This window comes from Aythya marila, assembly GCF_965140915.1.
Source record: "Aythya marila genome assembly, chromosome: 28".
NCBI classification, from domain to species: domain Eukaryota; kingdom Metazoa; phylum Chordata; class Aves; order Anseriformes; family Anatidae; genus Aythya; species Aythya marila.
The window spans coordinates 539,673-567,078 of NC_139069.1; the positions used below are offsets into that span (position 1 = coordinate 539,673).

The 27,406-nt window shown below is 51.4% G+C and overlaps 2 protein-coding genes across 2 annotated transcripts in view; both read left to right on the forward strand.

The window, feature by feature from the left end:
- The first annotated feature begins 862 nt into the window (after window positions 1-862).
- On the forward strand, window positions 863-25,054 carry SUPT16H (SPT16 homolog, facilitates chromatin remodeling subunit). Its single transcript, XM_082780550.1, has 26 exons — window positions 863-990; window positions 3,056-3,148; window positions 4,052-4,222; window positions 6,377-6,529; window positions 6,615-6,761; window positions 6,841-6,992; window positions 9,681-9,853; window positions 9,954-10,044; window positions 11,178-11,251; window positions 11,363-11,475; window positions 12,652-12,717; window positions 13,493-13,588; window positions 13,680-13,795; window positions 13,862-14,015; window positions 15,316-15,443; window positions 15,524-15,659; window positions 15,742-15,868; window positions 15,982-16,100; window positions 16,175-16,300; window positions 21,005-21,117; window positions 21,209-21,284; window positions 22,537-22,706; window positions 22,786-22,915; window positions 23,705-23,834; window positions 24,673-24,750; window positions 24,830-25,054. Exons 1-26 carry the CDS (start codon window positions 925-927, stop codon window positions 24,961-24,963), a joined length of 3,132 nt encoding a protein of 1,043 aa, XP_082636676.1. The 5' UTR covers window positions 863-924; the 3' UTR covers window positions 24,964-25,054.
- Window positions 25,055-27,062: 2,008 nt separating this feature from the next.
- The window catches only part of HNRNPC (heterogeneous nuclear ribonucleoprotein C), a 22,220-nt gene continuing 21,876 nt past the window's right edge, over window positions 27,063-27,406 (forward strand). Inside the window, exon 1 of the mRNA XM_082780559.1 lies at window positions 27,063-27,094. The gene's annotated coding sequence lies outside the window, so the exon portion shown is untranslated. The remainder of the gene's footprint in view (window positions 27,095-27,406) is intronic.

The window sequence follows — 27,406 nt, forward strand, 5'->3', positions numbered from 1 at the left end:
GCGCGGGGGGGGGGAACGGGAGCGCCGTACGCGGAGGCTGGTGGTTTTTTAATAAAATGAGGTGAAACGCGGCGAGTCTGGGTGCTTTTGTGGGATTTTGGGGGGTTTCGCGTGATTTTGGGTGGTTTTGTGACGATTTTGGGGCGTTTTGAGGCGATTTTGGGTCATTTCGTGGCGGGGGGGGGGGGGCGGGTTTTATTTTTTTCCCTCAGGGAAAATGGCGGCGGCGGCGCTGCCAGGAGCCGCCGCGAGCGCACTGCGCATGCGCGTCTTGCCCTCACTTTGCGCACTGCGCATGCGCGCGGGGCGAGCTCTGCCCTTACTTCCCCACCGCGCATGCGCGCGCGCTGCCAGGCGGCGGGAATCGCCTCAGCGACATCACTACGCATGCGCCCCGCGCTCTCTGCGCATGCGCAGTGCGTTTTGTCTGTATTTCTGACGAATTTACCTCAAATTTTTTAATATTTAGGGGGAAACGTCACCGGCGGGGAGGGTAGAAAGGGTTTGGGCGCGGATTGCGGGGTTTAAAGCGGGTTTAGGAGGGGGATTCTGCGTTTTAAAGGGGTTGAGTAGGGTTTGGGTGCGTATGTGCGTATTTATGAGGGATTTACCAGAGAAAAATATTTTTTAGGGTTAAATATTAGGAATTAGGGGGGGATGTAAAAGGGGAGGGGCTTAGGGCGGATTTTTGGGTGGGTTTAAGGGGGATTTAGGAACGCGGGGATAGTGCGCATGCGCCGTTGCCATGGAGCGCAAACCCGGAAGCGGAAGCGGCGGCGCGCGCGCGCCGGCCAGGCGGCGGAAGCGCTTCCGGGGGCGCCGTGAGGAGGAGGAGGAGGAGGAGGAGGAGGAGGAAGGCGGCGTGAGGAAGAGGAGGAGGAGGAGGAGGAGGAGGAAGGCGGAGGCCGCGCCGGGGCCGCCCCCATGGCGCTCAGCCTCGACCGCGAGGCCTACTACCGCCGGGTCCGCCGCCTCTATGGCAACTGGCAGGTGGGGGAGGGGGCGGGGGGAGGGGGGGGTTCTGGAAGGTTCGGGGGAGGCGTGGGGGGGGGATGGGGGGGGTTAGAGGGGGGTTATGAGGTGAATTGGGGGGGTTATGAGGGGAATTGGGGGTTTATTTGGGGGATTGTGAGGGAAAAGTGGGGTTTTGGAGGGGATTTGGGGGGTTATGAGGGGATTTTGGGGCTTTATTGGGGGTTTGGGGGGGTTTTGAGGGGGTTTGGGGCTTTATTTGGGGGATTATGAGGGAAAATTGGGGCTTTGTGGGGGGTTTGGACGGTTATGAGGGGATTTGGGACTTTATTGGGAGCTTTTGGGGGGATTATGAGGAGAATTTGGGGTTTTATTGGGGATCTGGGGGGTTATGAGGGGATGTGGGGCTTTATTTGGGCTTTTTGGGGGGATTTGGGGGTTTCTGAGGGGAATAGTGGTCTTTATGGGGGATTTAGGGAGGTTATGAGGGGATTTGGGGCGTTATCTGGGGGATTCTGAGGGAAAAGTGGGGTTTTGGGGGGGGATTTGGGGTCTTTATGGGGGATTTAGGGGGGTTATGAGTGGATTTGGTGAGTTATTTGGGGAATTCTGAGGGGAAAGTGGGGTTTTGGGGGGGATTTGGGGGGATTATGAGGGGAATTGGGGTCTTTATGGGGGGTTTAGGGGGATTATGAGGGGAACTGGGGTTTTCTTTGGGGGATTGTGAGGGAAAAGAGGGGTTTTCTGGGGGATTTGGGTGGTTATGAGGGGATTTGGGGCTTTATTTGGGCTTTTTGTAGGGATTTGGGGCAATTGTGAGGGGAATAGTGGTCTTTATGGGGGATTTAGGGGTGTTATGAGGGGATTTGGGGCGTTATTTGGGAGATTGTGAGGGAAAAGTGGGGTTTTGTGGCGGATTTGGGGGGTTATGAGGTGATTTGGGAGGATTATTGGGGGATTTGGTGCTTTATTTGGGGTATTGGATAGATTATTGGGGGATTTGGGGAAATTATGAGGGAAATTTGGGGTTTTGTTGGGAATTTGGGTGGGTTATGGGGGGAATTGGGGCTTTATATGGGGGATTGTGAGGGAAAAGTGGGGTTTTGGGGGGGGTCTGTGGGGTTATTAGGGGATTTGGGGCTTTATTTGGGCTTTTGGGGGGATTATGAGGGGAATAGTGGTTTTTATGGGGCATTTGGGGGGATAATGAGGTGAATTGGGGTTTTATTTGGGGGATTGTGAGGGAAAAGTGGGGTTTCTGGGTGGATTTGGGGGGTTATCAGGGGATTTGGGGCTTTATTGGGGCTTTTGGGGGGATTATGAGGGGAATTTGGGGTTTTATTGGGGATTTGGGGGGGGTTATGAGGGGATTTGTGGCTTTATTTGGAGTGTTAGGGGTGTTACTGGGGGATTTGTGGCTTTATTTGGGTTACTTGGGGCTTCATTTGGGGGTTTAGGAGTAATTTGGGGATTTATTTGGGGTTTTGGGGGGGATTTGGGGCAATTATGAGGGGAATTTGGGATTTTATTGGGGACTTGGGGGGTTATGGGGGGATTTGGGGCTTTATTTGGGGATTTAGGGGAGATTTGGGGGAATTATGAGGGGAATAGGGGTCTTTTGGGGGGATTTGGGGCTTGATTTGGGGGGATTTGGGGAGGTTATGAGGGGGATTTGGGGTTTTATTGGGAGTTTTGGGGGGTCTTTGGGGAGATTTGGGGTTTTATTTGGGGTTTTGGGGGATCTTGGGATATTTGGGGGGATTTGGGGTTTTATTGAGGGTTTTGGGGGGGATTTGGGGTTTTATTGGGGGTAGTGGGGGAGATTTGGGGGGGATTTGGGGTTTTATTGGGGGTTTTGAGGAGATTTAGGGGGTATTTGGGGTTTTATTGGGGGATTTGGGGGGGATTTTGGCATTTATTGAGCGTTTTGTGGTGGTTCAGAGGCATTTTTGGGACATTTAGGGTGGTTTGGAGCCCTTCTTTGGGGCTTTTTTGTGTGTGTAGGATTTCGGGACCCTCTGGGGGGGATCTCTAGGATTTTGGGAGGAATTTTCGCCCCCAAATCTCTCCCTTTTCCCCCCAGAAAGGCGAGGAGGAATTCGGGGCCGTCGACGCCATCGTGGTGTCGGTGGGGGTGGACGAGGAGATCGTCTACGCCAAATCCACCGCCCTACAGGTGAGGAAAACCCCCCTGGGGACCAATTTTTGGGGCAATTTCACCTTTTTTTGGCTCAATTTGAGCTTTTTTTGGGTCAATTTGACCCTTTTTGGGGGTCAATTTGACCTTTTCCGGCTCAATTTGACATTTTTTTGGCTCAATTTGACCCTTTTTGGGGTCGATTTGACCCTTTTTGGGGTTGATTTGAGCTTTATTGAGTCAATTTGACCCTTTTTTGGGTCGCTTTGACCCTTTTTGGGGTCACTTTGACCCTTTTTTTGGGGTCAATTAGTTATTTTTTTGGGGGTCGCTTTGACCCTTTATTGGGGGTCACGTTGATCTTTTTGGGGGCCAATTTCAACTTTTTATGGCTCGCTTTGACCTTTTTTGAGCTTGCTTTGATCCTTTTTTGGGTCAATTAGGCCTTTTTTGGCTCACTTTGACTTTTTTTTGGTCAATTTGACCCTTTTTGGGTCAATTTGAGCTTTTTTGGGTCAATTTGACCCTTTATTGGGTCCATTTGACCTTTTTGGGTCCATTTGAGCCTTTTTGGCGTCCATTTGAGCCTTTTTGGGTCCATTAGACCCTTTTTTTGGGTCCATTAGACCTTTTTTTGGGTCCATTAGACCTTTTTTTGGGTCCATTAGACCTTTTTTTGGGCCACTTTGAGCTTTGCGGGGGTCAATTTGACCGTTTTTTGGGTCAATTTGACCGTTTTTGGGGTCCATTTGACCTTTTTTTGGGTCAATTTGAGCTTTTTCTGGTCCGTTTGTCCGTTTTTTGGGTCCGTTTGTCCGTTTTTTGGGTCCGTTTGTCCGTTTTTTGGCTCAATTTCACCATTTTTTGGCTCAATTTCACCGTTTTTTGGCTCAATTTGCCCGTTTTTGTGTCTTTTTGACCCAAATCCCCCCCCTTTTCCAGACCTGGCTTTTCGGCTACGAGCTGACGGACACCATCATGGCCTTCTGCGAGGACAAAATCCTCTTCATGGCCAGCAAGAAGAAGGTGGAGTTCCTCAAGCAGGTGGCCACCGGCAAGGGGGGCGACAACGCCAACGGGGTCCCCGCCATCACCCTGCTGGTGCGGGAGAAGGTGAGGAGGGGGTTTTGGGGTCGGGGGGGGCGTTTTGGGGTCTTGGGGGGGATGAGGGGGGCGGTGGGGTGGCCAACGTTGAGGTAAGATGGGGTTTTGGGGGTAGAAATGGGTTTTGGGATGGCCAACGTTGAGGTGATTTAGGGTTTTTGGGGTAGAAATGGGTTTTGGGATGGCCAACGTTGAGGTAAGATGGTTTTTTTTTTGGGTTTTGGGGGTAGAAATGGGTTTTGGGATGGCCAATTTTGAGGTAAGATGGGGTTTTGGGGTTTTTGGGGGTAGAAATGGGTTTTGGGATGGTCAACGTTGAGGTAAGATGGGGTTTTGGGGTTTTTGGGGGTAGAAATGGGTTTTGGGATGGCCAATTTTGACATGAGGATGTGATTTTGGGGTTTTTAGGGGTAGAAATGGGTTTTGGGATGATCAATTTTGAGGTAAGACGGGGTTTGGGGTCTTGGGGGGGAAGAAGGAGATGTTGGGATGGCCAACGTTGAGGTAAGATGGTTTTTTTTTGGGTTTTGGGGGTAGAAATGGGTTTTGGGATGGCCAATTTTGACATGAGGATGTGATTTTGGGGTTTTTAGGGGTAGAAATGGGTTTTGGGATGACCAATCTTGAGGTAAGATGGGGTTTTTGGGGTAGAAATGGGTTTTGGGATGGTCAACGTTGAGGTAAGATGGGTTTTTTTTGGGTTTTGGGGGTAGAAATGGGTTTTGGGATGGCCAATGTTGAGGTGATTTGGGTTTTTGGGGGGTTTTTGGGGGTAGAAATGGGTGTTGGGATGACCAACATTGAGGTGATTTAGGGTTTTTGGGGTAGAAATGGGTTTTGGGATGACCAATTTTGAGGTGATTCAGGGTTTTTGGGGTAGAAATGGGTTTTGGGATGGCCAACGTTGAGGTGATTTGGGGTGTTTGGGGTAGAAATGGGTTTTGGGATGACCAACGTTGAGGTAAGATGGGGTTTTGGGGTTTTTGGGGGTAGAAATGGGTTTTGGGATGACCAACATTGAGGTGATTTAGGGTTTTTGGGGTAGAAATGGGTTTTTGGATGGCCAATTTTGAGGTGATTCAGGGTTTTTGGGGTAGAAATGGGTTTTGGGATGGCCAATGTTGAGGTAAGATGGGGTTTTGGGGTTTTGGGGGGTAGAAATAGGGTGTTGGGATGGTCAACATTGAGGTAAGATGGGGTTTCGGGGGCAGAAATGGGTTTTGGGGTGATCAATTTTGAGGTAATTTAGGGTTTTGGGGGTAGAAATGGGTGTTGGGATGGCCAACGTTGAGGTGAGATGGGGTTTTAGGGTTTTTTGGGGGTAGAAATGGGTTTTGGGATGGCCAACGTTGAGGTAAGATGGGGTTTTGGGGGTAGAAATGGGCGTTGGGATGACCAATTTAGAGGTGATTTGGGGTTTTTTGGGGGTTTTTGAGGTAGAAAGGGGTGTTGGGATGGCCAACGTTGAGGTGATTTTGGGTTTTTGGGGGTTTTGGGGGTAGAAATTGGTTTTGGGATAACAAATTTTGAGGTAAGACGTGATTTTGGGGTCTTGGAATGTAGAAATGGGTTTTGGAATGACCAATTTTGAGGTGATTTAGGCTTTTTTGGGGGTTTTTGGGGTAGAAATGGGTGTTGGGATGGCCAACGTTGAGGTAATTTAGAGTTCTTGGGGGTTTTGGGGGTAGAAATGGGTTTTGGGATGACCAATTTTGAGGTGAGGATGTGATTTTGGGGTCTTGGCGTATACAAATGAGTTTTGGGATGACCAATTTTGAGGTGATTTAGGGGTTTTTGTTTTTTTTGGGGTAGAAATGGGCGTTGGGATGGCCAACGTTGACGTTGAGACACGTTTTTGGGGTCTTGAGGGTAGAAATAGGTGTTGGGATGACCAATTTTGAGGTGAAAACGTGGTTTTGGTGTCTTGGCATATAGAAATGGGTTTTGGGATTTCCAATTTTGAGTTGATTTAGGTTTTTTGGGGGGTTTTTGGGGTAGAAATGGGCGTTGGGATGGCCAACGTTGACGTTGAGACGCGTTTTTGGGCTCCCACCACCTCCAAACCCCTCTTTCCGTCGAACACAGCGACAGAAGAAGCCCTTCAGGAGGCGTCCATGAGGAGTGAGGGGTAGTTTTAACCATTTTTCCTACTTTTTACCCCAGAATGAGAGCAACAAGGCCAACTTCGAGAAGATGGTGGAGGCCCTGAAGGCCAGCAAGGCCGGCAAACGCATCGGCGTCTTCAGCAAGGACAAATTCCCCGGCGACTTCATGAGGAGCTGGAACGACTGCCTGGCCAAGGAGGGCTTCGAGAAGGTTCCAGGAGCTCCCCCCCACCCCGTCTCATCCCGTTGGGCTTTGGGCGACCCCGATTTCCCCGTTTTTTCCCCCAAAAAAACAGGTGGACATCAGCGCGGTGGTGGCCTACACCATGGCGGCCAAGGAGGACGGCGAGCTGCAGCTGATGCGCAAGGCGGCCGCCATCACCTCCGAGGTCTTCTCCAAATTCTTCAAGGAGAGGGTGATGGAGATCGTGGACGCCGACGAGGTGAGGTTTTGGGGCGAGTTCGGGGCCAAACGGGTCTCCCGGGCCAGCGTTTTTGACCCGTTTTTGTCGTTTTTTGCAGAAAGTGAGGCACAGCAAGTTGGCTGAGTCGGTGGAGAAGGCCATCGAGGAGAAGAAGTACCTGGCGGGGGCCGACCCCTCCACGGTGGAGATGTGCTACCCGCCCATCATCCAGAGCGGGGGCAACTACAACCTCAAGTTCAGCGTGGTCAGGTGGGCCCAAAATCCCCGAATTTGGCCCCAAAATCCGTCCCCGTAGGGTGTCGCTGAGGATTGTCCAAAAAATTGGCGTGGTTTTGGGGTTGGTGGCATCTAAGGGGGCTTTGGGGTGAAGGTTCTCATGGTGGCTTCAGGAAGGCGACTACAAGGTCAAGTTCGGCGTGGTCAGGTGGGCCCAAAATCCCCGAATTTGGCCCCAAAATCCGTCCCCGTGGCGTGGCGTTGAGGTTTGACCCCAAAATTGTCAAGGTTTTGGGGTTGGTGGCATCTCAGGGGGCTTTGGGGTTGGGGTTCCTTCGTGGTGGTTTCAAGGAAGGCAACTACAAGGTCAAGGTCAGCGTGGTCAGGTGGGCCCAAAATCCCAAAATTTTTCCCCAAAATTCGTCCCCGTGACCTTATATCCGAGGTTTGACCCCAAAATTGGCGTGGTTTTGGGGTTGGTGGCATCTAAGGGGGCTTTGGGGTGAAGGTTCTCATGGTGGCTTCAGGAAGGCGACTACAAGGTCAAGTTCGGCGTGGTCAGGTGGGCCAAAATCGCGAAATTTTTCCCCAAAATTCGTCTCCATGACCTTATATCCGAGGTTTGACCCCAAAATTGTCAAGGGTTTGGGGTTGGTGGCATCTAAGAGGGCTTTGGGGTTGGGGTTCCTTCGTGGTGGCATCTTGGAGGGTTTTAGGGTTGGGAACTACAACCTCAAGTTCAGCGTGGTCAGGTGGGCCCAAAATCCCCGAATTTGGCCCCAAAATTCATCCCCGTGGAGTGTCGTTGAGATTTGACCCCAAAATTGTCAAGGTTTTGGGGTTGGTGGCATCTAAGGGGGCTTTGGGGTGAAGGTTCTTATGGTGGCTTCAGGAAGGCGACTACAAGGTCAAGGTCAGCGTGGTCAGGTGGGCCAAAATCCCCAAATTTGGCCCCAAAATTCATCCCCATGACCTTATATCCGAGGTTTGACCCCAAAATTGGCGTGGTTTTGGGGTTGGTGGCATCTAAGGGGGCTTTGGGGTTGGGGTTCCTTCATGGTGGCATCTTGGGGGGTTTTAGGGTTGGGAACTACAAGGTCAAGTTCGGCGTGGTCAGGTGGGCCCAAAATCCCCGAATTTGGCCCCAAAATCCGTCCCCGTGGCGTGGCGTTGAGGTTTGACCCCAAAATTGGCGTGGTTTTGGGGTTGGTGGCATCTAAGGGGGCTTTGGGGTTGGGGTTCCTCCGTGGTGGCTTCAGGAAAGGCAAATACATCAAGTTCAGCGTGGTCAGGTGGGCCAAAATCCCCAAATTTGGCCCCAAAATTCGTCCCCATGACCTTATATCCAAGGTTTGACCCCAAAATTGTCACGGTTTTGGGGTCGGTGGCATTTTTGGGGCCTTCAATTTTTGGGTTCCTTCATGATGACATCTTTGGGGTCTTCAATTTTGGGGTTCCTTCACGAAACCCAAGTTTTCACCCCAAAATTATCCCAGTTTTGGGGTCGGTGTCATCTTGGGGGTCTTCAATTTTGGGGTTTCTTCACGAAACCCAAGTTTTCACCCCAAAATTATCACAGTTTTGGGGTTGGTGGCTTCTTTGGGGTCTTCAATTTTTGGGTTCCTTCACGAAACCCAAGTTTTCACCCCAAAATTATCACGGTTTTGGGGTCGGTGGCATCTTTGGGGTCTTCAATTTTGGGGTTCCTTCACGAAACCCAAGTTTTGACCCCAAAATTATCACGGTTTTGGGGTCGATGGCTTCTTTGGGGTCTTCAATTTTTGGGTTCCTTCACAAAACCCAAGTTTTGACCCCAAAATTATCGTGGTTTTGGGGTCGTCGGCGTTATAGGGTCTTCAATTTTTGACTTCCTCCATGGCGCCCTCTTTGGGGTCTTCAATTTTGGCTTTTTTTTCACGGTGACATCTTTGGGGTCTTCAATTTTGGGGTTCCTTCACGGAACCCAAGTTTTCACCCCAAAATTATCACGGTTTTGGGGTCGGAGGCGTTTTTGGGGTCTTCGATTTTTGGCTTCCTCCATGGCGGCATCTTTGGGGTCTTCAATTTTGGGGTTCCTTCACGAAACCCAAGTTTTCACCCCAAAATTATCACAGTTTTGGGGTTGGTGACATCTTGGGGGTCTTCAATTTTGGGGTTCCTTCACGAAACCCAAGGTTTCACCCCAAAATTATCACGGTTTTGGGGTCGGTGGCATCTTTGGGGTCTTCAATTTTGGGGTTCCTTCACGAAACCCAAGTTTTCACCCCAAAATTATCACGGTTTTGGGGTCGGTGGCTTCTTTGGGGTCTTCAATTTTGGGGTTCCTTCACAAAACCCAAGTTTTCACCCCAAAATTATCCCAGTTTTGGGGTCGGCGGTGTTATAGGGTCTTCAATTTTTGACTTCCTCCATGGCGCCCTCTTTGGGGTCTTCAATTTTGGCTTTTTTTTCACGGTGACATCTTCGGGGTCTTCGATTTTGGGATTCCTTCACAAAACCCAAGTTTTCACCCCAAAATTACCGTGGTTTTGGGGTCGGCGACGTTTTAGGGCCTTCAATTTTTGCCTTCCTCCGTGGCGCCCTCTTCCCCGTTGGCCATCGTTGCCCGCCGCGAAGAGCCCGTCCACTTCTTTTTGCCCGTTCCGAAGCCGTTTTTGAGGTCGGTTGACCGTTCCTTTGCAATTCTGAGCCCCGATTTTTCCCTTTTTCGCCCCAAAACAGCGACAAGAACCACATGCACTTCGGGGCCATCACCTGCGCCATGGGGATCCGCTACAAATCCTACTGCTCCAACCTGGTGCGCACGCTGATGGTCGACCCCCCCCAGGAGATGCAGGACCACTACGCCTTCCTCCTGCAGCTCCAGGAGGAGATGCTCAAGGAGATGCGGCACGGTGAGGCCGGTTTTGGGGTGAATTCCGGCGATTTTGGGTCATTTTGGGTCGTTTTGGGTCGTTTTTGGGGTTTTTTGTCAATGTTGCGTGGCGGCGGCAGGCGCGCGGCTCTGCGACGTCTACGGGGCGGTGATGGAGGTGGTGAAGAAGCAGAAGCCCGAGCTGCTCGGCAAGATCACCAAGAATTTGGGGTGAGAAATGGCGGTTTTGGGAAATTTGGGGGAATTCGGGGAAATTTGGGGGGTTTGGGGGGGTTTTGGGAGGTTTTGGGGGGTTTTGGGGGATTTTGGGGACGTTTAGGGGGAATTTGGGGGATTTGGGAGATTCTTGGGGATGTTTTGGGGAACTTTGGGGATGTTTGGGGGGTTTGGGGGGATTTTGGGGATGTTTGGGGGGCTTTTGGGGAGATTTTTGGGGATTTGGGGAGATTTCTGGGAAATTTGGGGGATTTGGGGGGATTTTGGGGAGACAGGATTTGGGGGAAATTTTGGGGAAACTTTGGGGATTTGGGGGGCTTTTGGGGAAATTTTGGGGCTTTTTGTAAAATTTTGGGGGCCGTTTTGGGGGATGTTTTTGGGGCGTTTTAGGGGTGTTTTGGGGAAATTTCTGGGGACCTTTTGATGAACTTTTGGGCACCTTTTTATGAAATTTTGGGGACGTTTTGGGGACCTTTTTATAGAATTTTGGGGACCTTTTTATGAAATTTTGGGGACCTTTTGTGGAACATTTTATGAAATTTCGGGGAAATTTTAGGGATATTTTGGGGACCTTTTTATGAACTTTTGGGGACCTTTTTATGAACTTTTGGGGACCTTTTAATGAAATTTTGGGGACCTTTTAATGAAATTTTGGGGACCTTTTGGGGACCTTTGTATGAAATTCTGGGGACCTTTTAATGAAATTTTGGGGACCTTTTGGGGAACATTTTATGAACTTTTGGGGACCTTTTTATGAACTTTTGGGGACCTTTTAATGAAATTTTAGGGAGATTTTGGGGACCTTTTTATGAAATTCTGGGGAACTTTTCATGAAATTTTGGGGACCTTTTTATGAAATTCTGGGGAACTTCTCATGAAATTCTGGGGAAATTTTGGGGACCTTTTGGGGACCTTTTAATGAAATTTTAGGGATATTTTGGGGACCTTTTTATAAAATTCTGGGGAACTTTTTATGAAATTTTAGGGAGATTTTGGGAACTTTTTTATGAAATTCTGGGGGAATTTTGGGGACCTTTTGGGGACCTTTTTATGAAATTCTGGGGATGTTTTGGGGATATTTTGGGGATATTTTGGGGACGTTTTGGGGTCATTTTGTTGCCCTCCAGCTTCGCCATGGGCATCGAGTTCCGCGAGGGCTCCCTGGTCATCAACAGCAAGAACCAGCAGCGCCTGAAGAAGGGTGAGAACCAAATCCCCGCGGATCTCCCCCAAAATTTCTAGGATCCCTACGGGCTCCCCGGGATGCCCCCAAATTTTTTGGGGTGATTTCCTTGGTTTTTTGCCCTTCCAGGCATGGTGTTCAGCATCAACGTGGGCTTCTCGGAGCTGGCCAACAAGGAGGGCAAGAAGCCGGAGGAGCGCACCTACGCCATCTTCATCGGGGACACCGTGCTGGTGGACGAGGTGGGGGCACGGGGACGGCACCCGGGGGTGGGCTGCTGCTCGTCTTCATCCTCCTCTTCCTCCTCCTCTTCCTCCTTCTTCCTCCTTCTCTTTCTGCTCATCTTCCTCCTTCGTTTTCTTCTCCTTCGTTTTCTTCTTTTCTTCTTCTTTTTCTTCTTATTTTCTTCTTCTCCTCCTCCTCTTCCTCTTCCTTGTTCTTTGTCTTCTTCCTCCTCCTCCTCCTCCTCCTTCTTCCTCCTCCTCCTCCTCCTCCTTCTTCCTCCTCCTCCTCCTTTTTCTTTTCTTCTTCTTTTCTTCTTCTTTTCTTCTTCTTTTCTTCTTCTTTTCTTCTTCTTTTCTTCTTCTTTTCTTCTTCTTTTCTTCTTCTTTTCTTCTTCTTTTCTTCTTCTTTTCTTCTTCTTTTCTTCTTCTTTTCTTCTTCTTTTCTTCTTCTTTTCTTCTTCTTTTCTTCTTCTTTTCTTCTTCTTTTCTTCTTCTTTTCTTCTTCCTTCTTCTCCTCTTCCTCCTCCTTCTTCTTTTCTTCTTCTTCTTCTTTTCTTCTTCTTCTTCTTTTCTTCTTCTTCTTCTTTTCTTCTTCTTCTTCTTTTCTTCTTCTTCTTCTTTTCTTCTTCTTCTTCTTTTCTTCTTCTTCTTTTCCTCCTCCTTGTTCTATCTTCCTCTTCCTCCTTCTTCTTTTCCTTTTCTTCTTCTTTTCCTTTTCTTCTTCTTTTCCTTTTCTTCTTCTTTTCCTTTTCTTCTTCTTTTCCTTTTCTTCTTCTTTTCCTTTTCTTCTTCTTTTCCTTTTCTTCTTCTTTTCCTTTTCTTCTTCTTTTCCTTTTCTTCTTCTTTTCCTTTTCTTCTTCTTTTCCTTTTCTTCTTCTTTTCCTTTTCTTCTTCTTTTCCTCTCCCTCTTCTTCTCCTCCTTCCTCCTCCTCTTCCTCCTCTTTCTTCTTTTTTTCTCCTCCTCTTCTTGTTCTCTTCTTCTTCTTCTCCTCCTCATCTTCCTCTTCCTCCACTTTCTTCTCCTCCTTCTTCTTCTCCTTCTCTTCCTCCTTCTCCTCCTTCTATTCTTCCTCTCCTCTTCCTCCTCTTCTTCTTCTTCTCCTCCTCCTCTTCCTCCTCCTCCTCCTCCTCCTCCTCCTCCTCTTCTTCTTCTCCTTTTTCTTCTCCTCATCCTCCTCATCTTCCTCCCCGCAGGACGGCCCCGCCATCATCCTCACCGCCGTCAAGAAGAAGGTCAAGAACGTCGGCATCTTCCTCAAGGTGATGCACGGGGGATGTTTTGGGGGCAAAACCTCCTTTTTCAGCCTTGTTTGGGCAAAATTCACGTTTTTTTGACATGGTTTGGGCAAAATTCACGTTTTTCTGACATGGTTTGGGCAAAACTGGCTCTTCTTTGACGTGATTTGGGCAAAAGTCACTTTTTTTCACATAATTTGGGCAAAAGTCACATTTTTCTGACATGATTTGGGCCAAATTGGCTCTTTTTTGACATGGTTTGGGCAAAATTTGCGTTTTTCAGACACGGTTTGGGTGAAATTGGCTCTTTTTTGACGCAGTTTGAGCAAAAATTTTTTTTTTTTTTTTTTTTTTTTTTTTTATGCAGTTTGGGCAAAATTCACATCTTTCTGACGTGATTTGAGCAAAATTGGCTCTTCTTTGACATGACTTGGGTAAAATTCGCGTTTTTCTGACACGATTTGGGCAAAACTGGCTCTTTTTTGACGCGGTTTGGGCAAAATTGGCTTTTTTCTGACACAATTTGGACAAAACTGGCTCTTTTCCAACGCGGTTTGGGCAAAATTGATGATTTTGTGATGTGATTTGGGCCAAGTTGACTTTTTTGTGCTCGATTTTGGGCAACATTGATTGTTTTTACGCTCAGTTTGGCAAAATCGACGTTATCTTGTGCTCGATTCGGGAAAAATCGCCTTTTTTTGACGGGGTTTGGGCAAAATCGCCTAAACGGGGGCGGAAAAGAGCCCAAACTGGCTCCTTTTTTAATAATTTGTGTCAAAAACGCCCGTTTTCCCCCCAGAACGAGGACGAGGAGGAGGAGGAAGAGGAGAAGGACGAAGCCGAAGACCTCTTGGGCCGCAGCTCCCGGGCGGCGCTGCTGACGGAGCGGACGCGGGTAAGGCTTGCGGGCTACAATTTTTTTGGGGTAAAAAACGGGGAAATCGGGTCCTCCACGCCCCTTTTTTTTTGTTTTTGGTGTCCTCCAGAACGAGCTGACGGCGGAGGAGAAGCGCCGGGCCCACCAGAAGGAGTTGGCCGCCCAACTCAACGAAGAAGCCCGCCGCCGCCTGACGGAGCAGAAGGGCGAGCAGCAAATCCAGAAGTGAGCCCCTTTTTCTTCATTTTTTCCCCAAAACCGCCTCGTTTTGACCCGATTCCTTCCCGCCAGAGCCCGGAAGTCCAACATCTCCTACAAGAACCCGGCGCTGATGCCCAAGGAGCCCCACATCCGCGAGATGAAGATCTACATCGACAAGAAGTACGAGACCGTCATCATGCCCGTCTTCGGCATCGCCACCCCCTTCCACATCGCCACCATCAAGGTGGGGTTTTGGGGCCATTTCGGGCATTTTGGGGACATTTTGGGGCATTTCGGGGGGTTTCGGGGCGTTTTTGGGGGGTTTTGGGCCACCTCGGGGCGCCACGAGTCGGACAAAGTGACCAAGGGTTCGTCCAGTCTTGGAGAAGGTCAAGGTTGGGTTGTGGGGGTGGAGAAATGTTGGGTTTGGGGGGTTGGAGAACCTCAAAATTGGGTTTTACGGTGAAGAAACAATGAGTTTTGGGGTGAAAAACCTCAACTTTGGGTTGTAGGGTGGAGAATGTTGAGGTTTGGGGCGGAGAAACGTTGGGTTTTGGGGTTGGAGAACCTCAACATTGGGTTTTGGGGCAGAAAATGTTGAGTTTTGGGGTTGGAGAACCTCAACGTTGACTTTTGGGCTGGAAAATGTTGAGTTTTGGGGTGGAAAATGTTGATTTGGGGGGTTGGAGAACCTCCACGTTGACTTTTGGGTTTGAAGAACCTCAACGTTGACTTTTGAGGTGGAAAATGTTGAGTTTTGGGGTGGAAAACATTGAGTTTTGGGGTTGGAGAACCTCAACGTTGAGTTTTGAGGTGGAAAAATGTTGACTTTTGGGGTTGGAGAACCTCAACGTTGACTTTTGAGGTGGAAAATGTTGAGTTTTGGGGTGGAAAACGTTGGGTTTTGGGGTTTGGAGAGTCTCAGCGTTGAGGTCGAGGTTCTTCAAACCCAAAACTCAACGTTTTCCGCCCCAAAAGTCAACGTTGAGGTTCTTCAAACCCAAAAGTTGACTTTTGGGGTTGGAGAACCTCAACGTTGACTTTTAGGCTGGAAAATTTTGGGTTTTGGGGTGGAAAACGTTGAGTTTTGGGGTTTGGAGAACCTTAATTTTGGGTTTTGGGGTGGAGAAACGTTGAGTTTTGGGTTTGAAGAACCTCAACGTTGACTTTTGGGGTGGAAAACGTTGACTTTTGGGGTTGTAGAACCTTAATTTTGGGTTTTGGGATGGAAAACGTTGAGTTTTGGGGTTTGGAGAACCTCAACGTTGACTTTTGGGCTGGAAAATTTTGGGTTTTGGGGTGGAAAACGTTGACTTTTGGGGTTGGATAACCTGAACGTTGGGTTTTGGGGTGGAAAATATTGAGTTTTTGGGTGGAAAATGTTGACTTTTGGGGTTGGAGAACCTCAACGCTGCGTTTTGGGCCGAAATTTGAGGCTTTTAACGCCGCGCGGCGCCGTTTGGCGGCAGGCGGCGGCCCAAAACCAGCAAAACTCGTCCCGCCGCACCCCCGTTTTGGGTTCAAACCCTCCTTTTTTGGTGCAGAACATCAGCATGTCGGTGGAGGGCGACTACACCTACCTCCGCATCAACTTCTACTGCCCCGGCAGCGCCTTGGGGCGCAACGAAGGCAACATCTTCCCCAACCCCGAGGCCACCTTCGTCAAGGAGATGTGAGTCCGAATTTCGGGGGACGTTTTGGGGCCGTTTTGGGGTTTTTTGGGACGTTTTGGGGGTGACCACGGGGCTGCAGAACCTACAGGGCGTCCAACATGAAGACGCCGGGCGAGCAGACGGTGCCGGCGCTCAACTTGCAGAACGCCTTCCGCATCATCAAGGAGGTCCAAAAACGCTACAAAACCCGCGAGGCGGAGGAGAAAGAGAAAGAGGTGAGCCCCGGGGCGGCCCCCCCCAGCACCCGTGGGTGCCCCCGGGAGGGTGGCGGCACCCATGGGTGCTCTCGGTCGCCAGGGGATCGTCAAGCAAGACTCGTTGGTCATCAACCTCAACCGCAGCAACCCCAAGTTGAAGGATCTCTACATCCGGCCCAACATCGCCCAGAAGAGGATGCAGGGCTCCTTGGAGGCCCACGTCAACGGTAGGGGGATGAAGATGAGGATGATGATGATGAAGATGATGATGAGGAGGATGAGGGTGATGAGGATGATGAGGGTGATGATGGGCGGGCTCTTGGTGTTGTCGTCGCCGTAGGGTTCCGCTTCACGTCGGTGCGCGGCGACAAAGTGGACATCCTCTACAACAACATCAAGCACGCCGTCTTCCAGCCCTGCGACGGCGAGATGATCATCGTGCTCCACTTCCACCTCAAGGTGCCTCCCCCGCCCCACCCCCCCGCCTCGTTTTGGGGCGAAAAAGCTCAATTTTGGCGCGTTTCGGGTCGCAGAACGCCATCATGTTCGGGAAGAAGCGCCACACCGACGTCCAGTTCTACACGGAGGTGGGCGAGATCACCACCGACCTGGGCAAGCACCAGCACATGCACGACAGGGACGACCTCTACGCCGAGCAGGTGGGGGTTTTGGGGTAATTTCAGGGGGTTTTGGGGTCGTCGAGGGGTTTGGGAGGTTCTCCACGAGGTGTTTTTGGGGTTTCGGGGGGGTTTTGAGGGGTTTTGTGGGGTGTTTTTGGATGTTTTGGGAGGTGTTTTGGGGTCTCAGGGTGGTGTTTTGGGTTCTTGGAATGTTTTTGAGGGTCCTCGGGGTTTTTTTGGGGTTATTTCAGAGGATTTTAGGTCTCGGGGTGGTTTTGGAGGTTCTCCACGAGGTGTTTTTGGGGTTTTGGGGTGGTTTGGAGGGGTTTTGGGTGGGGTTTTTGGGGGTTTTGGGAGGTGTTTTGGGGTCTCAGGGTGGTGTTTTGGGTTCTTGGAATGTTTTTGGGGTCCTCGGGGGGGGTTTTGGGGTAATTTCAGGGGGTTTTGGGGTCGTCGAGGGGTTCGGGAGGTTCTCCACGAGGTGTTTTTGGGGTTTCGGGGTGGTTTGGAGGGGTTTTGGGGGGTGTTTTTGGATGTTTTGGGAGGTGTTTTGGGGTCTCAGGGTGGTTTTGACGGTTTTTGGGGGGTGTTTTGGGTTCTTGGAATGCTTTTGGGGGTCCTCAGGGTTTTTTTTTGGGGTTATTTCAGGGGTTTTTGGGTCTCGGGGTGGTTTTGGAGGTTCTCCAGGAGGTGTTTTTGGGGTTTTGGGGGGGTTTTGAGGGTTTTTGGGTGGTGTTTTTGGGGTATTGGGGAGGTTTTGAGGGGTTTGAGGAGGTGTTTTGGGTTCTTGGAATGTTTTTGGGGGTCCTCAGGGGTTTTTTTTGGGGTTATTTCAGAGGATTTTAGGTCTCGGGGTGGTTTTGGAGGTTCTCCAGGAGGTGTTTTGGGGTTTCGGGGGGGTTTGGAGGGGTTTTGGGGGGTGTTTTCAGGGTTTTTGGGAGGTGTTTTGGGGTCTCAAGGGGGTGTTTTGGGTTCTTGGAATGTTTTTGGGGGTCCTCAGGGGTTTTTTTTGGGGTTAGTTCAGGGGTTTTTGGGTTCGTCGAGGGGTTTTGGAGGTTCTCCACGAAGTGTTTTTGGGGTTTCGGGGGGGTTTGGAGGGTTTTTCAATGGTGTTTTTGGGGTTTTGGGGTGGTTTTGGGGTCTCAGGGTGGTGTTTTGGGTTCTTGGAATGTTTTTGGGGGTCCTCAGGGTTTTTTTTGGGGGTTATTTCAGGGGTTTTTGGGTCTCGCGGTGGTTTTGGAGGTTCTCCAGGAGGTGTTTTTGGGGTTTCGGGGGGGTTTGGAGGGGTTTTGGGTGGGGTTTTTGGGGGTTTTGGGAGGTGTTTTGGGGTCTCGGAGTGGTGGTTTGGGTTCTTGGAATGTTTTTGGGGGTCCTCAGGGGGGGTTTTTTGGGGTAATTTCAGGGGTATTTGGGTTCGTCGAGGGGTTCGGGAGGTTCTCCACGAGGTGTTTTTGGGGTTTTGGGGTGGTTTTGGGGGGTGTTTTCGGGATTTTTGGGAGGTGTTTTGGGGTCTCGAGAAGGTCTTGGAGGTTCTTCAAGACGTATTTTGGGGTTTTGGGGTGGTTTTGAGGGTTTTTGGGAGGTGTTTTGGGGTTTTGGGGTGGTTTTAAGGGTTTTTAGGTGGTGTTTTGGGGTCTCAGGGTGGTGTTTTGGGGTGGTTTGGAGGGTTATTGGGAGGTGTTTTGGGGTCTCGAGAAGGTCTTGGAGGTTCTTCAAGACGTATTTTGGGGTTTTGGGGTGGTTTTGAGGGTTTTTGGGAGGTGTTTTGGGGTCTCGGGGTGGTTTTGAGGGTTTTTGGGAGGTGTTTTGGGTTCTTGGAATGTTTTTGGGGGTCCTCTGAGTTTTTTTGGGGGGTTATTTCAGGGGTTTTTGGGTTCTTTGAGGGGTTTTGGAGGTTGTCCAGGAGGTGTTTTGGGGTTTCGGGGGGGTTTTGAGGGTTTTTGGGGTGTTTTGGGGGTTTTCTGGTAGTGGTTTTGGGTCTCCTGGTGGTGGTTTTGGGGTTCTTGGAGTGTTTTTAGGTCTCCTGGTGGTGTTTTTGGGGTTCTTGGGGTGGTTTTTTGGGTTCTTGGGTCGTTTTGGAGAGTTCTTGGGGTATTTTGGGTCTCCTGGTGGTGTTTTTGGGGTTCTTGGGGTGTTTTTTGGGGTTCTTGGGTTGGTTTTTGAGGTTCTTGGGGTATTTTGGGTCTCCTGGTGGTGTTTTTTTGGGTTCTTGGGGTGGTTTTTGAGGTTCTTGGGGTATTTTTGGGTCTCCTGGGGGTGTTTTTGGGTTTCCTGGTTTTTTTTTTTTGGGTTCTTAGGGTTTTTGGGTCTTCTGGTGGTGGTTTTTGGGGTTCTTGGAGTGGTTTTTGAGGTTCTTGGCGTGGTTTTTGGGTCTCCTGGTGGTGTTTTTGGGGTTCTTGGGGTGGTTTGGGGTTTTCTGGTGGTGGTTTTTGAGGGTTTTTGGGGTGTTTTTGGGTCTCCTGCTGGTGTTTTTGGGGTTCTTGGGGTGTTTTTTGGGGTTCTTGGGTTGGTTTTTGAGGTTCTTGGGGCATTTTTGGGTCTTCTGGTGGTGTTTTTTTGGGTTATGGTGGTGGTTTTTTTGGGTTCTTAGGGTTTTGGGGTCTCCTGGTGGTGGTTTTTGAGGTTCTTGGGGTGGTTTTTGAGGTTCTTGGGGTATTTTTTGGGTCTTCTGGTGGTGTTTTGGGGGTTCTTGGGGCATTTTGGATCTCCTGGTGGTGTTTTTTGGGTTCTGGTGGTGTTTTTTTGGGTTATGGTGGTGTGTTTTTGGGTTCTTAGGGTTTTTGGGTTCTAGTGGTGTTTTTTGGGGTTCTTGGGGAATTTTGGGGAGTTCTTGGGGTATTTTGGGGTCTCCTGGTGGTGGTTTTGTGGTTCTTGGAGTGTTTTGGGGTCTTCTGGTGGTGGTTTTTTGGGTTCTTGGGCTGGTTTTTGAGGTTCTTGGGGTGGTTTTGAGATTCTTGGGGTGGTTTTTGGGTCTCCTGGTGGTGGTTTTGGGATTCTTGGGGTGGTTTTTGAGGTTCTTGAGGTATTTTGGTGAGTTCTTGGGGTATTTTTGGGTCTTCTGGTGGTGTTTTTGGGATTCTTGGAGTGGTTTTTGAGGTTCTTGGGGTGGTTTTTGAGGTTCTTGGGGCATTTGGGCGAGTTCTTGGGGTATTTTTGGGTCTCCTGGTGGTGGTTTTTGGGTTCTTGGGGTGCTTTTGAGGTTTTTGGGGTGGTTTGGGGTCTTCTGGTGGTGCTTTTGAGGTTCTTGGGGCATTTTTGGGTCTTCTGGTGGTGTTTTTTTGGGTTCTTAGGGTTTTTGGGTCTTCTGGTGGTGGTTTTTGGGGTTTTTGGAGTGGTTTTTGAGGTTCTTGGCGTGGTTTTTGGGTCTCCTGGTGGTGTTTTTGGGGTTCTTGGGGTGGTTTGGGGTTTTCTGGTGGTGGTTTTTGAGGGTTTTTGGGGTGTTTTTGGGTCTCCTGCTGGTGTTTTTGGGGTTCTTGGGGTGTTTTTTGGGGTTCTTGGGTTGGTTTTTGAGGTTCTTGGGGCATTTTTGGGGTCTTCTGGTGGTGTTTTGGGGGTTCTTGGGGCATTTTGGATCTCCTGGTGGTGTTTTTTGGGTTCTGGTGGTGGTTTTTTGGGTTATGGTGGTGTGTTTTTGGGTTCTTAGGGTTTTTGGGTCTCCTGGTGGTGGTTTTGGGGTTCTTGGGGTGGTTTTTGAGGTTCTTGGGGTGGTTTTTGAGGTTCTTGGGGTATTTTTGGGGTCTTCTGGTGGTGTTTTGGGGGTTCTTGGGGCATTTTGGATCTCCTGGTGGTGTTTTTTGGGTTCTGGTGGTGGTTTTTTGGGTTATGGTGGTGTGTTTTTGGGTTCTTAGGGTTTTTGGGTTATAGTGGTGTTTTTTGGGGTTCTTGGGGAATTTTGGGGAGTTCTTGGGGTATTTTTGGGTCTCCTGGTGGTGGTTTTGTGGTTCTTGGAGTGTTTTGGGGTCTTCTGGTGGTGGTTTTTTGGGTTCTTGGGCTGGTTTTTGAGGTTCTTGGGGTGGTTTTGAGATTCTTGGGGCGTTTTTGGGTCTCCTGGTGGTGGTTTTGGGATTCTTGGGGTGGTTTTTGAGGTTCTTGGGGTATTTTGGTGAGTTCTTGGGGTATTTTTGGGTCTTCTGGTGGTGTTTTTGGGATTCTTGGAGTGGTTTTTGAGGTTCTTGGGGTGGTTTTTGAGGTTCTTGGGGCATTTGGGCGAGTTCTTGGGGTATTTTTGGGTCTCCTGGTGGTGGTTTTTGGGTTCTTGGGGTGCTTTTGAGGTTTTTGGGGTGGTTTGGGGTCTTCTGGTGGTGCTTTTGAGGTTCTTGGGGCATTTTTGGGTCTTCTGGTGGTGTTTTTTTGGGTTCTTAGGGTTTTTGGGTCTTCTGGTGGTGTTTTTTTGGGTTCTTGGGGGTAGTTTTTGAGGTTCTTGGGGTATTTTTGGGTCTCCTGGTGGTGTTTTTGAGGTTCTTGGGGTGTTTTTGGGGTTCTTGGGGTGGTTTTTGGGGTTCTTGGGGTGGTTTTTTGGGTTCTTGGGGCGTTTTGGGGAGTTCTTGGGGTATTTTAGGATCTTCTGGTGATGTTTTTGAGGTTCTTGGCATGGTTTTTGAGGTTCTTGGCGCGGTTTTTGAGGTTCTTGGGGTGGTTTTTGAGGTTCTTGGGGTGCTTTTTGAGGTTCTCGGGCTATTTCGGTGTCTCCCGGTGATCTTTTTGGGGCTCCCGGAGTTATTTTGGGGACTTTGAACCCCCCAGATGGAGCGGGAGATGCGCCACAAGCTGAAGACGGCCTTCAAGAACTTCATCGAGAAGGTGGAGGCCCTCACCAAGGAGGAGCTGGAATTCGAGGTCCCCTTCCGGGAGCTGGGGTGAGTGGGGCCCGGAGACCCCAAAATCCCTCTTTTTTCCCCCAAAAACCCACGGTTTGACCCCCCCGAGACCGTCCCGTGTCACCTCCAGGTTCAACGGCGCGCCCTACCGCAGCACCTGCCTCCTCCAGCCCACCAGCAGCGCCCTGGTCAACTGCACGGAATGGGTGAGGTGGATGGGGTTTTGGGGCGAAACCAAGGGGTTTTGGGCAAAAGCAAGACTTGTTGGGTCAAAACGAAGAGTTTCGAGGCCAGAAGCGAGGTTTTTTTGGGCCAAAACCAAGAGTTTTGAGGGCAGAACCAAGAGTTTTGAGGGCAGAACCAAGAGTTTTTGGGCAAACCCAAGAGGTTTGGGGCCAAAACGAAGCATTTTTGGCCAAAACCAAGGATTTTGGGGCCAAAACGAAGAGTTTTGAGGCCAAAACAAAGGATTTTGGGGCCAAAACGAAGAGTTTTGAGGCCAAAACCAAGGATTTTGGGGCCAAAACGAAGAGGTTTGGGGCCAAAACGAAGAGTTTTTGGCCATGACCAAGAGTTTTGAAGCCTAAGCCAAGGGTTTTTGGGGCCAGAACCAAGAGTTTTTGGGCCCAAACTAAGAGCTTTTGAGCCCAGACCCAAGCGTTTTTGGGCACGAACCAAGCGTTTTTGGGGCAAACCCAAGAGCTTTTGGGCCAAAACCAGAAGATTTATGGACCAAACCAAGGGTTGTTGGCCCAAAGCAAGTGCTTTTGGTCCCAAACCAAGAGTTTTTCGGCCAAAACGAAGAGTTTTGAGGCCAAACCCAAGCGTTTTTGAGCCCGAACCAAGCGTTTTTGGGCCAAACCCAAGCGTTTCTGGTCCCAAACTAAGAGTTTTTGGGCCAAACCAAGAGCTTTTGAGCCAAAACGAAGAGTTTTGAGGCCCGAACCAAGCGTTTTTGGGCCCAACCCAAGCATTTTGGGGAAACCCAAGCGTTTTTGGGCCCAAAGCAAGCACTTTTGGTCCCAAACCAAGAGTTTTTCAGCCAAAACGAAGAGTTTTGAGGCCAAACCCAAGCGTTTTTGAGTCAAAACGAAGAGTTTTGAGGCCTGAACCAAGCGTTTTTGGGCCCGAACCAAGTGTTTCTGGGCCAAACCCAAGCATTTTTGGGCCAAACCAAGGGCTTTTGAGCCAAAACGAAGAGTTTTTGGGCCCGAACCAAGCGTTTTTGGGTCCAACCCAAGCGTTTTTGAGCCAAAACGAAGAGTTTTGAGGCCTGAACCAAGCGTTTTTGGGTCCAACCCAAGCGTTTTTGAGCCAAAACGAAGAGTTTTGAGGCCTGAACCAAGCGTTTTTGGGCGAAACCCAAGCGTTTTTGGGCCCAAAGCAAGCGTTTTTGGGCCAAAAGAAGCTGGGGAAGAGGGAAGGACATCCTGCCGACGGTCCCCTTCTCCTCCCCAGCCTCCCTTCGTGGTGACGCTGGACGAGGTGGAGCTGATCCACTTCGAGCGGGTGCAGTTCCACCTGAAGAACTTCGACATGGTCATCGTCTACAAGGACTACAGCAAGAAGGTCACCATGATCAACGCCATCCCCGTCGCCTCCCTCGACCCCATCAAGGAGTGGCTCAAGTGAGTGGCCCCCGAGCTCCTTCTTCCTCCTCCTCCTCTTCCTCCTCTTCCTCCTCATCCTCCTCCCGTCCTCTCCCAGCTCCTGCGACCTCAAGTACACCGAGGGCGTCCAGTCCCTCAACTGGACCAAGATCATGAAGACCATCGTGGACGACCCCGAGGGCTTCTTCGAGCAGGGCGGCTGGTCTTTCCTGGAGCCCGAGGGGGAGGTGAGGAGCTCCCGGGGGGATTTGGGGGCTTCCGGGGGGATTTGGGGGCCTCTGGGGCGATTTGGGGTCTTCCCGGGGCGGTTTGGGATCTCCTGGGGCAATTTGGGGTCTTCTGGGGGTGGTTGAGGACCTCCTGGGGCAATTTGGGGTCTTCTGGGGGTGGTTGAGGACCTCCTGGGGCAATTTGGGGTCTTCTGGGGGTGGTTGAGGACCTCCTGGGGGCAGTTTTGGACGTCCTGGGGGCATTTTTGGACCTCCTGGGGGCAATTGAGTTCCTCCTGGGGGCAGTTTTGGTCGTCCTGGGGTAGTTTTGGACTTCCAGGGCTAGTTGAGGTCCTCCTGGGGGCATTTTTGGAACTCCAGGGGCAATTGAGGTCCTCCTGGGGCAGTTAAAGTCCTCCTGGGGGCATTTTTGGACCTCCAGGGGCAATTGAGGTCCTCCCGGAGGTATTTTTGGACCTCCAGGGGCAATTGAGGTCCTCCTGGGGCATTTTTGGGCCCCCTGGGGGTAGTTGAGGTTCTTCTGGGGGTATTTTTGGACCTCCTGGGGTAGTTCAGGTCTTCCTGTGGGCATTTTTAGACCTCCCGGGGGCAGTTTTGAACCTCCAGGGGCAATTGAGGTCCTCCTGGGGTCAATTTTGGACCTCCTGGGGTAGTTGAGGTGCTCCTGGGGGCACTTTTGGACCTCCCGGGGGCATTTTTGGCCCTCCAGGGCTAGTTGAGGCCCCCCTGGGGGCATTTTTGGACCCCCCTGGGGCAATCGGGGCCGTTTCGTGTCCCCCCCGGCAGGGCAGCGACGCGGAGGTGGGCGAGTCGGAGTCGGAGATCGAGGACGAGACCTTCAACCCCTCGGAGGAGGACTACGAGGAGGAGGAGGAGGACAGCGACGAGGATTACTCCTCCGAGGCCGAGGAGTCCGGTACGCGGCCCCAAAAAAGTGGCCTCGAAATCCCCAAAAAAGTGGCCTCCAAATCCCCGAGGAGGTGGCCTCCAAATCCCCGAGGAGGTGGCCTCCAGGTCCCCAAAAAAGTGGCCTCTAAATCCCCAAAAAGGTGGCCTCCAGGTCCCCCAAAAAGTGGCCTCTAAATCCCCAAAAAAGTGGCCTCTAAATCCCCAAAAAAGTGGCCTCTAAATCCCCAAAAAAGTGGCCTCTAAATCCCCAAAAAGGTGGCCTCGAAATCCCCAAAAAGGTGGCCTCGAAATCCCCAAAAAGGTGGCCTCGAAATCCCCAAAAAGGTGGCCTCCAAATTCCCGAGGAGGTGGCCTCCATGTCCCCAAAAAAGTAGCCTCCATGTCCCCAAAGAAGTGTCCTCCAAATTCCCAAAGAAGCGGCCTCTAAGTCCCCAAAAATGTGGCCTCCAAATCCCCAAAAAGGTGGCCTCCAAATTCCAAAGGAGATGGCCTCCAGGTCCCCAAAAAAGTGGCTTCCAAATCCCTGAGGAGGTGGCCTCCAAATCCCCAAGATGGTGGCCTCTAAATTCCTGAGGAGGTGGCCTCCATGTCCCCAAAAAGGTGGCCTCCAAATCCTCAAGGAGGTGGCCTCCAGATCCCCGAGGAGGTGGCCTCTAAATTCCCGAGGAGGTGGCCTCTAAATTCCTGAGGAGGTGGCCTCCATGTCCCCAAAAAAGTGGCCTCCAAATCTCTGAGGAGGTGGCCTCTAAATTCCTGAGGTGGTGGCCTCCATGTCCCCAAAAAAGTGGCCTCCATGTCCCCAAAAAAGTGGCCTCCCCTCACGTCCCCCATTTTGTCCCCCTCAGAATACTCCAAGGAGTCCCTGGGCAGCGAGGAGGAGAGCGGCAAGGACTGGGACGAGCTGGAGGAGGAAGCCCGCAAAGGTGAGCCCCTTTTTGGGTTAAAATCCACCAACTTCGGCTTCGCCTTTAACCCTTTCCGCCCTTTTTTGCCCCAAAAAAGCCGACCGCGAGAGCCAGTACGAGGAGGAAGAGGAGCACGGGCGCAGCCGCAAGAGGAAGGCTCCCGGCCACGGCCGCCACAGCGCCCGCAGCCCCGGCCGCAGCGGGGGGCCCCCGAAAAAGAAGAGGAAGTAAGGGAAGGGGGACGAAATCCCCCAAAAATCCTTCACGGACTCGTTTTTTGCCCCCGTTTTCCTGGGTTTTGGGGTTTTTTTGGGGGGTTCGGGGTGGGGTTTTCTGGGGGCCGGACCAAGGCGTGTGGCGGGGTTGGGGTTTTTTTTGGTGGTTTTTGTCTTTTTTTTTGGGGTGGGGGTCGCCCTTTTTTTTAAGGGGAGGAAATAGAGGGTCCCAAATCCCAATATCGTGAAAATTTGGGCTCGAAATCCTCACATTTGGGCTCGAAAACCCCAAAATTTGGGCTCGGAAAGCCCCAAAATGGGGTGTGGGGGGCCCAAAATGGCGGCCGCCGGACCAAGGCGTGGCGGAGTTGGTTTTTTTTTTGGTGTTTTTTTTGGGGTGGGGGTCGCCCTTTTTTTTAAGGGGAGGAAATATAGGGTCCGAAAACCCAATATTGTGAAAATTTGGGCTCAAAATCCTCACATTTGGGCTCGAAAACCCCAAAATTTGGGCTCGGAAAGCCTCAAAAACGGGGCGCCAGGGGGCCCAAAATGGCGGCCGCCGGACCAAGGCTTTGGCAGGGTTGGGTTTTTTTTTTGGTGGTTTCTGTCTTTTTTTGGGGGTGGGGGTCACCCTTTTTTTTAAGGGGAGGAAATATAGGGTCCGAAACCCCAAAATCGTGAAAATTTGGGCTCGAAAACGCCATAATTTGGGCTCAGAAAGCCCCAAAATGGGGTGTGAGGGGCCCAAAATGGCGGCCGCCGGACCAAGGCTTTGGCGGGGTTGGGTTTTTTTTTTGGTGGTTTCTGTCTTTTTTTGGGGGTGGGGGTCACCCTTTTTTTTAAGGGGAGGAAATATAGGGTCCGAAACCCCAAAATCGTGAAAATTTGGGCTCGAAAACGCCATAATTTGGGCTCAGAAAGCCCCAAAATGGGGTGTGGGGGGCCCAAAATGGCGGCCGCCGGACCAAGGCTTTGGCGGGGTTGGGTTTTCTTTTGGTGGTTTTTGTCTTTTTTTTGGGGGTGGGGGTCGCCCTTTTTTTTAAGGGGAGGAAATAGAGGGTCCGAAATCCCAAAATCGTGAAAATTTGGGCTCAAAAACGCCATAATTTGGGCTCAGAAAGCCCCAAAAAGGGGGCGCTGGGGGCCCAAAATGGCGGCCGCCAACCCCAAAGGGCGCCCAAAAAAGCCCCAAATTTGGTGTTAACGACCCCAAAACCGGGGCCGAGCCCCCCCCAACTTGCAGGGGGAGGTCCCCGAAAAGCCATAGAGTTACGGGGGACCCCAAAATCCCCCGAATTCACCCCAAAATCTGCGCCCCCCCCAAAACGTATCAATTTGGGGTGGGGGACCCCAAAAAGCTTCTCAGGCGGGCCCAAAATGCGCTGGGACAATACGGGGGGGGTCCCTAAAAACTTTTTTGGGGGGAACCCCAAAAAAAAAACACCCAAAAAACCCCAATTCCGCCTTATTTATCCCCCTGCCGCCTCACAGGAGGATAAATATTTATTTTTTATTTTATGTTTTTTTTCTTTTTGGCCCCCAACCGCCCCCCTCCCCCCCCTCACTTTGGCCGTAGCCGGTAGCCCTTCGGTCTTTTCCACGCGCCGCGTTCAATAAAAGAAAAGTGGTGTTTTTTTGTAAGTTTTTGGGGTGAAAAGTGCTTCTTTTAGGACATTTGGGGGGGGGCACCTGAGGGAGGGAGGGAGGAGGGGAGTGACAGCGCCGCCAGCCAATCGCATCGCGGCGTTCGTGAGGCGCCAGCCAATCACAGCGCGCCCTCCGCCGAGGCCCCGCCCTCCCGCCGCCTCAGCCCTCCGAGCCAGGAGGCGGGCCCTCCCCGCCGCCCCCTTTCCCTATTGGCTCCTCCTCTTGACGGACACCCGCACCGCCCAATCCGCGCGCCGCCCCCCACCGCAGTCTCGTCCCCCCTCAGCCCTCCTCCCGCGCTTCGCCTCGCGCTCCCTCCCCCGCTCGCCTCCCATTGGCCAGCGGCGTGATGGGCGTCGCCCTCCGCCAATCGCCGCGCGTCCTGAGGCGAAAAGGGGCGGGGCCGCGGGCTCCCGGCCGGAGCGGCGCAGAGGGCGGCGCGGGCGCCATTTTGTGAGCAGGCGGCGGCGGCGGCGGCGGCGGAGCGGCGGGGCCCAGGGGTGAGGCCGCCGCTGAGGGGGCCGGGGAGGGGTTTTAGGGAAGCTCCCGAAACGCTTTTGGGGCAAATCTGAGGAGTTTTGGGTCTTTTTTTCGCCCTTTACGGGGCCTCGAAGGGGAGGGGGGAGGGTGCGGGGGGGGGGAGGGGAGCGGCGCTGAGGGGCCGGGGCTGAGGCTGAGGGGGGGGAGCGGGGATAGAGGCCGGGGGGGGGGTTAAAAGGAGAGGGGGGGGGTTAATGTTGGGTTATATCGCGATAGGAGCGCGACAGGGCCGCGATAAGGCCGCTCAGACCCCGCTGAGGCCTTGCAGGGGG

What these genes read in the sequence shown, in the direction of transcription:
- SUPT16H (XM_082780550.1), top strand. Translation starts at nt 925, where the DNA reads ATGGCGCTCAGCCTCGACCGCGAGGCCTACTACCGCCGGGTCCGCCGC. An exon ending in ACGTCGGCATCTTCCTCAAG is followed by an intron (nt 12,718 to 13,492) that starts GTGATGCACGGG and finishes TTTTCCCCCCAG; the next exon opens with AACGAGGACGAGGAGGAGGA. An exon ending in ACGACCTCTACGCCGAGCAG is followed by an intron (nt 16,301 to 21,004) that starts GTGGGGGTTTTG and finishes TGAACCCCCCAG; the next exon opens with ATGGAGCGGGAGATGCGCCA.